Source organism: Spea bombifrons, chromosome 3, assembly GCF_027358695.1.
Source record: "Spea bombifrons isolate aSpeBom1 chromosome 3, aSpeBom1.2.pri, whole genome shotgun sequence".
Taxonomy (NCBI): Eukaryota; Metazoa; Chordata; class Amphibia; order Anura; family Pelobatidae; genus Spea; species Spea bombifrons.
Genome location: NC_071089.1, coordinates 51,341,798 through 51,355,709, shown reverse-complemented (window position 1 = coordinate 51,355,709; position 13,912 = coordinate 51,341,798). Strand labels below are relative to the sequence as shown.

At 39.7% G+C, this 13,912-nt stretch overlaps 1 protein-coding gene across 1 annotated transcript in view; it reads left to right on the top strand.

Annotated features, from left to right (window-relative positions):
* The first annotated feature begins 1,802 nt into the window (after positions 1 to 1,802).
* FAM120B (family with sequence similarity 120B) overlaps positions 1,803 to 13,912 on the top strand; it is a 46,984-nt gene continuing 34,874 nt past the window's right edge. Inside the window, exons 1-6 of the mRNA XM_053460239.1 lie at positions 1,803 to 1,848; positions 2,503 to 3,548; positions 4,756 to 4,936; positions 5,341 to 5,442; positions 8,832 to 9,004; positions 11,261 to 11,353. Coding sequence (XP_053316214.1) covers positions 2,535 to 3,548; positions 4,756 to 4,936; positions 5,341 to 5,442; positions 8,832 to 9,004; positions 11,261 to 11,353 — 1,563 coding nt within the window. The 5' untranslated portion in view covers positions 1,803 to 1,848; positions 2,503 to 2,534. The remainder of the gene's footprint in view (positions 1,849 to 2,502; positions 3,549 to 4,755; positions 4,937 to 5,340; positions 5,443 to 8,831; positions 9,005 to 11,260; positions 11,354 to 13,912) is intronic.

Genomic DNA, 13,912 nt, shown 5'->3' with positions numbered 1-13,912 from the left:
CCTCTGCACCCCTGTATATGTTGTATGTTGGTCTCCATTTTGTATTTTAGTAAAAAAAAAAAAATTATATATATATATACACTGCTCAAAATAATAAAGGGAACACTTAAACAACACAATGTAACTCGAAGTCAATCACACATCTGTGGAATCACACTGTCCACTCAGGAAGCAACACTGATGCATCAATTTCACATGCTGTTGTACAAATGGAACAGACAACAGGTAGAAATTATAGGCAATTAGCAAGACACCCCCAATAAAGGAGTTGTTCTGCAGGTGGTGACCACAGACCACTTCTCAGTTCCTATGCTTCCTGGCTGATGTTTTGGTCACTTTTGAATGCTGGCGGTGCTTTCACTCTAGTGGTAGCATGAGATGGAGTCTACAACCCACACAAGTGGCTCAGGTAGTGCAGCTCATCCAGGATAGCACATCAATGCAAGCTGTGGCAAGAAGGTTTGCTGTGTCTATCAGCGTAGTGTCCAGAGCATGGAGGCACTACCAGGAGACAGGCCAGTACATCAGGAGACGTGGAGGAGGCTGTAGGAGGGCAACAACCCAGCAGCAGGACCACTACCTCCGCCTTTGTGCAAGGAGGAGCAGGAGGAGCACTGCCAGAGCCCTGCAAAATGACCTCCAGCAGGCCACAAATGTGCATGTGTCCACTCAAACGGTCAGAAACAGACTCCATGAGGGTGGTATGAGGGGCCGACGTCCACAGGTGGGCGTTGTGCTTACAGCCCAACACCGTGCAGGACGTTTGGCATTTGCCAGAGATCACCAGGATTGGCATATTCGCCACTGGCGCCGTGCTCTTCACAGATGAAAGCAGGTTCACACTGAGCACATGTGACAGACGTTCTGCTGCCTGCAACATCCTCCAGCATGACCGGTTTGGCGGTGGGTCAGTAATGGTGTGGGGTGGCATTTCTTTGGGGGGGCCACATAGCCCTCCATGTGCTTGCCAGAGGTAGCCTGACTGTCATTAGGTACAGAGATGAGATCATCAGACCCCTTGTGAGACCATATGCTGGTGCGGTTGGCCCTGGGTTCCTCTTAATGCAAGACAATGCTAGACCTCATGTGGCTGGAGAGTGTCAGCAGTTCCTGCAAGAGGAAGGCATTGATGCTATGGACTGGCCCGCCCGTTCCCCAGACCTGAATCCGATTGAGCACATCTGGGACATCATGTTTCGCTCCATCCACCAACGCCACGTTGCACCACAGACTGTCCAGGAGTTGGTGGATGCTTTAGTATGTTATGTTAGTGTGCATCCGGTTTGTTAGCGTGTGTATAGGAGGAGTGAGGAACACAATACTAGTAGCATCCAATAGAAACTGCTCCAAGAAAGGATGTTATGAATGGATGACTTGGGACCTGAGGATGGGTAGAAATTTGGTGGCTGTGGAGGGGGGCATTTAATTGATAGCAAAGCATCAACTAAACATACAGTATATATACAATGTATATATATTGTGTAGGGGACATAAGTGAGCAATATTTTGGTAGAACAAACAGCTAGTGCAAATGGGAAAAAACATCCTCTACCACATACACAAGACACAAATACACATACACAATACCTATAAGGGGCTTTTACGTAAGAGCTATATACAGAGTTAAATACAAATCCCCACTAGTGCTTTAAAAGTTCGAGTGCCACAATGCGTTGTCACGCGTCCGTCTCGAATAATCGTACGGCAGAAACAAGCGACTGTAGTATTCACAATAAACACGAAGCCTTTCCAAGCAGACGCGTTCTAATTCTAAAGTAGATATCCCCCGACCGCATTTACCGGAAGCGGAAGTTCGGAGTTGCGCAATCTTCCAGAATCAAAACAGAGGTGGGTGCTCACCAAACAAAGCTATCAACGCGCCTGCATTCTAACTTCCGTATATATAATAGCATCGCAACTCACCGGGAAGTTCGTGCTTAGGGAATTAATAATCTTCAAATGCATTATGGGGCTTGTAGTTTTATTAGCGTGACTGAGCCACATTCACTGTACAAGCCCCCTGTATTATTAGATATACGTTATCACGGCGGTCAAGGTGTGCTTAGTGCCCTGGTATTTCACACAGCTTTTGCTGTGTATAAAGAGTCAGTGGAAAGGACAATTTATAAAACTATATCAAATTATACACGTTTACTATTATCATACTATTAATGCCAATGTTAGCCACGCTGCTTTGTTGTCCTTAAGATAAAGCTATACTAATTTTATTTATAAATTAATAGTTTATTTTATATAAAAAATATATTGATATGCATTAATTATATTTGGCCAACATTCTGCCTAACATGTTACGGATCTTAAAGGATATTAGAAATAAATAATGTCACATGTCAGCTGTCACAACAAGTGTCCTGAGAGGCTGGTGGGAACATAGGAAAACATAGGGTTACAGATTGGCAATGGCACAAGTTATCGCCCGGTGTAGATCAATGCGTTACCTATATCTGAACTTTTTTTTTTTTTTTTTTTTTTTTACCCCAGGTTGAAATTTGTCATTACAACATTTTGCAAAAATGGGCATTAAAGGTCTACAGAGTTTTGCTCAAAACAGCCCCAATGTTTGTAATATGATCAACATAAAGACACTTGCCCACAGACAAAGGTCATTGTATCCTGGATGTACACCAACCATTGTGGTAGATGCTATGGGCTGCCTTAGGACGTGGTACACACCAAATGCTTGGGTTCATGGAGGCCAGTGGAAAGAATACTTATGTAGTTTGCAGAAATTTATTACAGCTTTTCAGTCTGCTGGGATTCGTCTTGTGTTCATCTTTGATGGTGTTGTAGAGCAAAAGAAGAGAGCAGAATGGGCACAGAGGCGTCTGAGGGACAACCATGAAATATCAAAAATATTCAGTTTCATTAAATGTAGCGGTAAGCAGCCTGACAGAAATATGTTCTTTATACCTTCTGGTATATCCACTTTTACACGATTTGCATTGAAAGCTCTGGGCCAGGAAGTCGTTTGTTCACGTGTAGAAGGTGACTATGAAGTGGCTAGATATGGTCTACAGCACCAGTGCCTTGGAATCCTAGGAGAGGACAGTGACTATCTCATCTTTAATACTGTTCCTTATTTCTCTATCAACAAGCTTCAACTTCACAACCTAGTCACTCTAATGTACTCAAGAGAGGGCCTCTGTGATAGTCTTGGCCTCTGTATTTCTGACTTGCCTCTCCTTGCTTGTCTACTTGGTAATGACACAGTACCAATGCACATGGTGGAAGACTTTCAAAAAAATTGCTTAACATTATATCGGTCAAAAGGTACTCGGCATAACAGGAGAACCCAGGTTATTCAAGCTGTGGCTGCTTTTATTGCACATATACAAATGTCACCACACTATCTCAGTGAGGTAGAGAAGTATTTTCCTAACAGGTCTGACCTCCAGTTACTACAAAAGGGGGTGAAATCATACATATTACCACAGCAAACATCACCATGGCTATCTTCAAAGTCCCAGTGTCCTGATGACACCAAAGTTCCAGAAACTCCTGTGTGCCCAGACAAAGACGTTGTTCAGGTATACTTCCATGTGTTGCAAAAGGGTACAGTGTTTCTTGGATTACGCTAATTGTACTTAATATAATAGTTATGTTTTTTGTTGCTAGGAATCTAGAAAGAACACACTAAAAACAGCATTATATCCATGACAACTCTCACTGTTCTTTTACTGGTGTGTTTTATGTGCAAACTTATTTTCTATTGTCAGCTCCAATTCCCCCTTTCGGTCTACAATTTGGTCCATACAGATTATAACAATGACTTTCCTTATGTCTTGGGAGGCCAGCCTGATTGAGGTACCATTCTGCATGTGTATTAGTGGGGTTTATAATTTAACTCACATTTCATGTATTATTGATACTACTGGTAAAGTGAATTCATGTTGGTGAAAGCTGCTACAGTGACTGTTTTTCTTTTTTTAGTTTCTATTTTGAAATTCTGACCAATCTTCCTGGCTAGCAACCCACTTAACACACATGAGCCCTATTAATGGTGTTCAGAGAGGGTTACAGATTGCTGGAGATTCTTTTGGGTTTATTCACTAAAGAGATCATGGCCAGAAGAATCTGCAAGAGTTGTAGTTCCAACTCATTGACTTTACTATCCATTATAAAAGTCCAACCTCACTGAGCTTCTGTTGCAGGAAGAGCTTTGTTGGCCCTATATAATGTATAGTTAAATTATTGATATTTCTCCAAAGTCTGCTTCCATTACATAGGACCAGTTTAGCCCTTCACATGTATGAGTTTTAATCACAGCTATCCTACCAACTCACCCTTTTAGCGATTAGGATTAGTTCTGACTTGCACAGTTGGGATATTTTGCATGAGTAGTGGGCTATGCAATATTTCACCATACGGTACAGTTGAATACCCAATACTTTCCTCTCACATAGGAGTTTTTGATGGGCTTTTATATGATTCCCAGTATGTATTTCGGTATGGGTGCATCTAATTGGACTGGTACACTTGGTATATAAATGCTTGTAATTGTATCTTTGAAAGCTATAGCTGGGTGAGCCAACGTAGGCTCGAGTGCATTGCATCTGCTTGACCCGTGTTCGTAAAGAGTAGAAAAGTGTGATGTATGTCTTAGACGGCTAAATCCTTTTTCAGTGTTTGGGTTTGTAGCTTAATTTTATATGTTATATTCTTATAAAGACATATACGGTATATCACTTTGTCTAAGTCAATCTACAAATGAACCAATAGTGTTATTCTCGGCAGATTGTTCTAGATCATCACTATAAGGGGGATAACACCATGATATGCAACGTTTTGTGCCTTGGAGAGACTGAATGCAGTAACACATTGGAAGATGATACCGACTCTGAGATCCCTGGACAAGCTCTTGTCTATAGACGTGCCCGTCAGCATATTTATGCAGTCCTGCTTGGCACTGGCAATGGTAAGTCTGCCTTTTTGTAATAATCTATTTTGGTTATATGACCAGAACGAACAAGAGGTGAGAGTGTTGTAAATGCGCAGGATGTCGAGCACGATAGCCTAGCTGTGTCTCTGTTGACTCTACTGGTGCATCTGTGTCCTCTGCTGAATGTCCAGGTATCTCAGCTCCAGTTGTTGGGATCATACAATGCAAGTAATCACTGTCTTTCTGGAGCCTCCACAAGTTCTGGGAGGCTCTGGAGAGGCTAGGGATCCCACATCCAGCACCACGCCAACATCTGCAGTTGCTGGATCGCTATTATATTGTATTATTTTGCATATACTGAATCCAAAATATTTTCTCATTTTTGAACATATACCTACTTTAAATACTACACTAATACACTGGAATTCTTTGATATCTAGGTTCTCAGGAAACATGTCCTGTAGTCAAGGAATGGTATGTCTATCCTGGAAACCCACTGGATCGGCCAACTTTAGTACAGGCTGTTCCACTGTCAACACCTGGTAAGGCTGTTATACAATTGCTACTTCAGAATTATTTTCTTTAAATTCAGAGGGAGAGCATATGTTGGCTTGTGGCAGTAAATGTTTAATTATACTAGGCCTGTAGCACAGGGCTCAACAGCCCTGTCACCATGGTGACTAGAAACCGCTTCCTGGCACCTAGGATTTTGCTGGGCCGCCTTTGTGAATCTGGCACCCTATGTTTTCCTGTGAGGGCGTGGTTTAGTGGGTGCCGTGATGAGGCTTCCAGTGGGGTCAAGTAGTGCACAGCGCTCTCCTCACCATGCCCCACAGGAAAGCATGGAGTGTTTGATTCATGTTTGCAGAAAATAAGCAGCAGTGTGTATATACTGTAGTGTCAGTGTGTATGTGTATAGTGCTCAAAGCAGCCAGTCAGTGGCAAGAAAGTGCTCCCATTAAAGTCAATGTGAATGCTCCTTAGGGGTCTCATTAGACCCCTCCTGCACTGTTTGCCAGTGCTGGAGCTGACAGGTGGTAAATATATCCTGTGCAAGGAGATGTGTTTGGCAGAACATATCATGGCAATATAGTGTGACGGAATCCCCAGTATTTATGCCTCAGATGGATGTTTTTTAAATGGCATTTGCTGACGATGCGCTGAATTCTTGCTTTGTTTTGTGTACTATATTACCTATGCTATTAAATGTGTATTATTGATTAAAACACGAAAATCTCCTTTTTAAGGGGATTTTATTTCTTATGAGTGATAATTGCTTCATAAACAAAAGTGCTGTAGCATGTGGAGTAAATGTTATGAAGTAGAACTTATCAGGTTTTATCAGCTTGTTTGGCAATCAGTGTATTAGTTTAGTTGGAAGATAAGATCTGTGCCTTAGAGAAGCACGTACAGCGTATCTAAACAAATTCATATTCTGGAAGTTCCCTCACTTCCTCTTGTTCATCCTTACAAAGGTTGCCTTAACCAATGAACAACAATCAGCTACTTAAAGATGCACCTATAACTAAATTGTGAAGAATAATTACGCTGATCCTTAAAAAGCCATGAAGATGCCTTTCCCCATTATATACAGCAAAGTTAGATTTCAAATAATGCCTGTTTTTAAAATAAATTCAGCATTGGAGCTGGAACTGGAAAATGTAGGATTTGGGAAAAGTGAATAATACAAATTTTATAATAATAATAAAAGCTTTGAGTTAAAAGCACCTCTCTGGGAAAGCACGGGAATGCACTACTTCTAGTACACCCAAGTTCTACCTAGCCTTTCAGCTCCAAATGCCATTAAACCATAAATTATGAGTAGCCATTGGATTACAGCAAGCGCTTTTTGTTTGTTGGATTGTTTGACTGCTGTTTATTATTGCTCAGTGGTTTTGCTCTAGACTGTATCCAATTGGGTACTTGGAAAGCCCGTTTTTTACAAGGTACTATGCTTAAATTACATACCATAAACGATGTGCAGTCTAAAATACTGTTTTTTTATGTAGAGGAACAAAACAAAAAAAGATCTCTTTTTCCTTTCGTCTTTTAAATTCACTAGAATGTGGAGCAAACTTTGTACTGTTGACCATGTTGAAACTTGCTCATGTCACCAGACACATTTTAAGGGCCAATTTGTAAACAGCTATGCTAACTTTTTCTTCCTCATACACCTCATGTGAGGTAAATATCTCTGTTTGTCAGGACAGGAAATAACTAGCATCACAGGGCCGAGAATTAATCTCCCTTTATACGGACTTGACATCCACTGACAGAGCGGTCAGTCTCCCTCTTGATCTCCCATTTCTTTTCCTGAGTGATATGTTTTAGTCTACTGAGTAGTACAAAGCCCTTTGCCTTGTGAATTCTACTTTGCATTCCTTAGAGGCACGAGCCTTGCACAAGTTCACTGTTATCCATCTGCAGACATAGAGCCAAGCCTGCTCTATGAATGAAACTATTTGACATCAGGTATTCTAGTCTTACAATAAATAAACACCTGTGTTTAACCTGTCTCGAATGCAAGGGTCAGTTTGTCAACTGGTGTGGTGTTCTATTGTGAAAAAGGTATTTGAATAAAGGCCGTGCTAATGTTATAGAATGTTTGTATATCCTACTGTCACTCGCTCCTTCAACTCTTTCACCTTTAGAAAGAAGCTGGTCAACTGTCCATAGGCTTTACTTTCTATAAGACATTGAAGACCATTAAAATTGCTATTGCCGATAAGCATAAGGTAGGATTTTAGATAGGTTCCACATATCTTTCTTCATAATTAACCCCTTAAGGACAATGGGCGGTCCCAAAATCCATTGAAAACAATGCATTTTGTTTATATATATATATATATATATATATATGGAATTCCCTTCCCCATTCTGGCATGTTTTTCTCCGTCATATGCAAATTTTAAAAAAATCCATTCTTCTTGCAAGAAGCATACAAACTTTTCCTGTAACAGCCAACATCCTGCCTAAGCCATCTGAACAACCTTCGATCCTCGACAGCTCATGCCGACTCATCCAAGCAGTCCTCTCCTATCGTTTTACTTCTCCCTCAATCAACTAGATTGTACGCTCGCTAGAGCAGGGTCCTGTATTCTGTATCCCGTTTTGTACCAGTTTGTTATTGTTTGTGATTTTAAATTTATCCTACCGATTGTAAAGCGCTAAGGAATCTGCTGGCGCTACATAAATAAATATAATGTAAATACTCATTGTTATATGGGTTCTGCTCTTTTATATAAACTATGACACAAGCTAAGTAGTAATAACCAAATAACTAAAAAATATATTTGTATACTATTTTTATCCTTCCTACAACCACTAGCAATAGTTGTTTTTAAATAGTTGCCATAGTTACATAGTTACATAGGCTGAAAAAAGACATGCGTCCATCAAGTTCAGCCTTTCCTATATCTGTTAATTTATTGCTGTTTGATCCAAAAGAAGGCAAAAAACCCCGGCTTCGCTCTTTCCAATTTTGCACTAACCAGGGAAAAAAATTCCTTCTTGACCCCAAAATGGCAGTCAGATTTCTCCTTGGATCAATAAGCTGTTTCCCCATAATTAAAGATTATATCCCCGAATATTATGTTTTTCCAGGTATCCATCCAGTTGCAGTTTAAACGTCTGTACAGACTCTGATAAAACTACCTCTGCAGGCAGAGAATTCCACATCCTTATTGTCCTTACTGTAAAAAACCCTTTCCTCTGCTTTAGTCTAAATCTCCTTTCTTCCAGTCTAAATGCATGACCACGTGTCCTATGCATAGTCCTGTTTATGCTTGCCATGTTAGACTTCTTTCCACTTCTTTGTGATATTAACCCAAGTAATGTTTAGCTTAGAAACACTAACAAGCTATGCAATAGAATAAAAGCCAGGATATGTAATATTTTCTCCCCGGGATATATAATATGTATTTCTTTGTAGGTGGAACACCAGGTGTGAGAAGCCTATTGCTAGGTACAGGTCCTGATATCCAAAGACTCCGTTTCCATACATGCATGGCTTGCTTTGATGCAGATCATTACGTAGAGGAACTTAGTGTCTTGGAACCTCCACTCGCTGCCACTTGCTGCCTGCTCATATACCTTGCACTACAGGTATAGTTTGCATGTATACATTATCAATCATGGCCACACATGAGTCAATTTTTATTGTACCCATCAAAGCAAATCTTTACGTATTAATATTTTGTCCTTTTGAGTGAATGTGGAATATTAGTTTGATGTGGCAAATAGAGCAGTAAAAATTAAGATTTAGCTACTTCTATATATGTGTGTATATATATATATGTATGTATGTATGTATGTATGTACATATATTGTTTGCATTTACTATTATTCTTCTGTTGTATATTATGTTATTAATTACTATGTTTTGGTACAGTTTAACTCCTTAAGGACAATGGTCGGTCCCTAAACCTATTGAAAACAACGCATTTGAGCCTGTACATGTACAGGCTTTGTCATTAAGGGGTTAATAGATTATGATAAACTAGAAAATACTCATCTTTTAGTTTACATTTTCATGTAAATATCAAATATTTACCCTGTCACTTGTTTTTTTAATAATATCTGTTCACATTAGCGTTACAATAAAAAATAATATAGGTTTATGCACAGTCCAATTTCATAATTTATTTTTAATAATAAAATTAGAAATCATCTGCTAGCAAGCAAAAACAGCAAGAATGGGATATTATTTTATTATTATTATTATTTATTGTTTCATATAGCGCCATCAAATTCCGTAGCGCTGATATAAGGTAGTAGCAGAAGGTATATTTTCACCCTTATACGCTTCACATAGATGTCATCATTTGGTCGGTGGCTGAAATGACCAAGTCATAGTGTTAGGCCTAGCTACAGAAAGGCCTATGCCTTGCACTGCCCACTATCTAGATGACTGAGGTGCACAACTAGTAGTAAGCTGAGCAAGGAGCGGGCAAACAGGCGGATACAGGAATCCAGGAGCAGTGCGCCGGAACAATGGTACTGGGAGATAACCAGACATTCGCAGACCACAGGATCTCAGGAGCTGGACAACGAACAGTAGGCACTTTGGTAGTGGAAGAACAGATGCTTGCTACCGGCAGGAATTCTTGAATTGGTAGCAGTAGGAGGCCATGCAGATAACAGGAGAGTAGATTACAGTTGACCGCAGGAATACGGGAACTGGCAGCAGTAGATGAATTAGCAGACAGAGGGAATTCTGGTAGCAGGTGAGTAGACACTGGCAGACCACAGGAATTCTGGAACCAGTAGCAGTAGGTAAATTAGCAGACAGCTGGAAATCAGGTAACGTATAGACAGACCCTTGCAGCCAGAAACTCTAAAGAACAAATGAGCACCTTGAGAAAGACCCCTGTGGTAGTTTCAGCCCAACCTCCATCAAGCTTATTCATTTCTGGAACAAGAGTACTGACTATTCACACGCGTGCAAGGCTGTAGGCCGCACAGATGACAGAAGCGTCAAGCAGCGGGGAATAAGTAGCGGTCTTGACACATAGTGTTTCCGGAAGTGGACTGTAAATTTGTTTAAAAACTTCAAGCTAATTTAGTGAACTGTTCCTGTAGTGTAAAACAACCCCTAGACCAAATAGCAACCTGATTATTCATTAAATGACCGCATAGGTAATGCTTTTAATTGATATAGCATTAATATCCCTCCAGTTAGGAAGGCTACACCAATTAGGAAAATTACGTGAAGCATACGTGACTATTTTACTACTCTGCATTAGGATAAGTTTGCTTTTAAGGGCCCAGTTTGTATAGTGAAAAGACCTCCCTCATTAGGGTGGTCAGAATATTATGCGTTAATCAACCTGTGACACAGTAATAATTATAATGAAACAGTAGTGTAGAGATAACACACACATTCTTAAAAATGTCTCTACAATTCTTTCTGTTTGATTACCAAAATCTGAACTTTTTTTGTCACCACGCATCCAATCTCTAGCTGCCTGTCTGGCTGACTGTAACATTAGTTCAGTAATAACAGTAATGTAAACAAACGACCCATCATGCCCAAGTGGGTCATTATACTAATCCACAGGAGAAGCGAGTGACGCCTTTCTATATGCTAAATCTGTCCAGGTCTCTTAAAGCTTTTGAAAGGAATGGGTGTGGATAGGTGGAGGGAGGTAAGGGATGGCCTCCAGCTAAAGTGTAAAGTTGTGTATAGGTTTTTGGATCTGGACTTCCATGTGATGATGCCTTTAGGAGTTTCTCCCCAGAGCTATGTACTTAATTTGCTATGCACGTTGTCTGTCTGGAGACACATTTGCAAACAAAACACAGAACTGCTATTTTCACATTGCCCATGGCCTTTTGTTTTAAACCTTCTTCTCTTATCAGGTGGAAAGTCTTAGTTTAGAGGATGTGGATGCATTTCTGTCCCAAGCTGTGTGCCTTCCAGGAAAATCTGCAGGGGAACTAAAGTGCTTGCAGGTACAGTGTGAATAACTATTTTGTGTCATGTTAATAACTATTTTGCTACATGTTCACCTTCGTAGTTTCTTGTGATATTTTGATTCTTTGCTAGTAGAAGTTCATTTCAAAGGGTAAGCATATAGTGCGATCCAACAAAGTGCAATGAGTAATTGTGTATGCACAGAAGACCCAGCATTATGATTAACATTTTGAGCTAGCAGCCTTCATGTAAGAAAATACGCTTTTCCCATAAAATATGACAGGTCTTAGAAATCCATCTTTATGTGTATACAATGAGCAGTGACCTTAACTTACTGTTGTCAAGCTCTGCATCTTTACGACTAATTTGAATGAGATGTGTTTAAATTAAGGGAAGTAAGCAGGTTTTGTCATCAGCTGGCTATGTCAGTATATTTATATCAAATATATCCAAAGCTGACAAACCCAATTGCATAAATATAGGTTTTATGTTTTGTATAAGTTAATTTAAAGTTCTAGCTGTTGCATTATATGTTTTCAGGCAGCTGCATATTGGTCAATTGTATGTACTCTAGCTATGTTATCTTAGCCCAAACAACTAGATAAACAAACAGACCTCTTATCAGAACCATGAAGAATTAACCCACTGTGATGACAGTGCAGGGAAAGTCGCCTAAAATATCACAAGAGTGACAACAATGGCAGCCTCCAGGTCTGCTGATAAAGAAAGTTTATAGGGACGAAAAAAAGCTAAAACCAGATGTTTGTCAGTTCTGACCTACATGTCTGCATACACCACTGTGGTTTCCATGGGACATCCCCTGTCCTGATGTGTAGGTGACTATTCTTTCTCTCTTCACACATTTAATACATTTGTTGGTGCAAAATAAGTGGGTATGCTTGATTTCTACAAAATGTTATTAATGTATACAAATATATTTAAATATAATAGGTATTTAACTTTATTTGTTCTGAGTAGTAACACATACATTGCCAGACTAGATAAATCGAGAAAGACATGGAATAATGACACCTCAGAGACGAAGAACTGAATTCTGCACCCAATTAACGCCGCTAAGGAGTTGTTAAATTAAACATCTTTGTAAATGTCTGTGATTGCGCGATAATTATTTTTTGAGACAGGACTGTAAGTTGGCGCTATATAAATAAATGAATAATAATAAGCAATATTACCCTAAAACATAACAGTCGAGCGACACTGGTTTAAGGCATAGAGCTTAAAGGATGGTGAAAATACCACTTTCTCTCCTTTGTCCATGCATAAGGCTTATGGATAGGCCTAACACCACACAGTTAACGCTAAGATGCTTTTTTGTTCCCATACACCCATATAGCTTTAAATATGATTGAGCTGTTAAGTAGAAAATGTGTTCCTTCTCTGTGATACCAAGGTCATTTAAAAAGAATCCCTTAGTGTGAGAAAGGTCACAGAGGAAGGCAGTCTGGATTTCACAAGAGATAAAGCATTTCCTTGCACATAACAGCCTTGGTACACATATTGTAGCTCTCAGCACTCCATTGTAAAAATTCCTAATTAGCCAATGTTCTCTCAAATTATTCAAAGTTTCCACTTTTCCAGCTTAGTCGAAAATCTTGTTTTCTCAATATGGAAAAGGTATAAAAAGAGGTGTAGCATGTTAGATCTATAGATACAGGGCAGATATTTCCTCATAGATGTTGGACAAAATCCAGGAACCCACTGAAGCAGTAGGAGAAGCCTGCTGATATAGCTTGGCAAGCCAACGTGAGCTTGAGATCAACTCCTGGCTAGACCTGGCTTGTCAACAGTGGTGGAGTGCAAACTGAAACCAAGTCAGCTCAAGTATCTATTCTCATTTACTCCTGAGGAGTTTTGTCATTGGTGGGCCCATTTTTGCTTATGCATGGTAGTTAAAACAACAAAGCCAAGGGGGAAAAAACAAAAATTTACACTTTCTATACATTGAATCTAGTCATCCATGTTATTTTATTACAGTTCATTTGAAATGTATGGAAAAATCTCTGAATAAAAGCAGTTAACTTTTCTCACACTTTGTTGTTAAGTTATGCATTTCTTTATTGTTTAGACTTTTGAATGATCGGAGAACATATATATTTATGAATAGGTTAGTTGTAAACAGTGCAAGATGGATGTTACACATTAGGGATGTTTTCACAGTCCTTTTTGTGGTAATATACCTTTCATCCCAAAACTCCTTGTGCACATCCATGTGAAGGACCAAAACAACAAAGCAGATTTGGAGTTTAAGACCGCTTGGCTTTGTGTTGTAGCTTGAGCCCACACTGGCTTACTAATAGCTACTGTTGCGATTTGTAAATGCTCTCCAAGACGCGCTTAAAAATAAGGGACGTTTCAAGTGTAAAAAAAACCAAAGTATTCTTCCTAGTAACATAATATCTAAATACATATTTGTATAGTAGATCTGTATTTACTGCCATACTTATTCCCACTGACACCCAAACGCACACACCATGACTGGCTCTTCCACACCGACACCCAAACACACACACCAAGATAGGCTTGGTGCTTAGAGCTTTCAAATAATGTTGTTGATGCAGACAATGGTTGTGTACTGT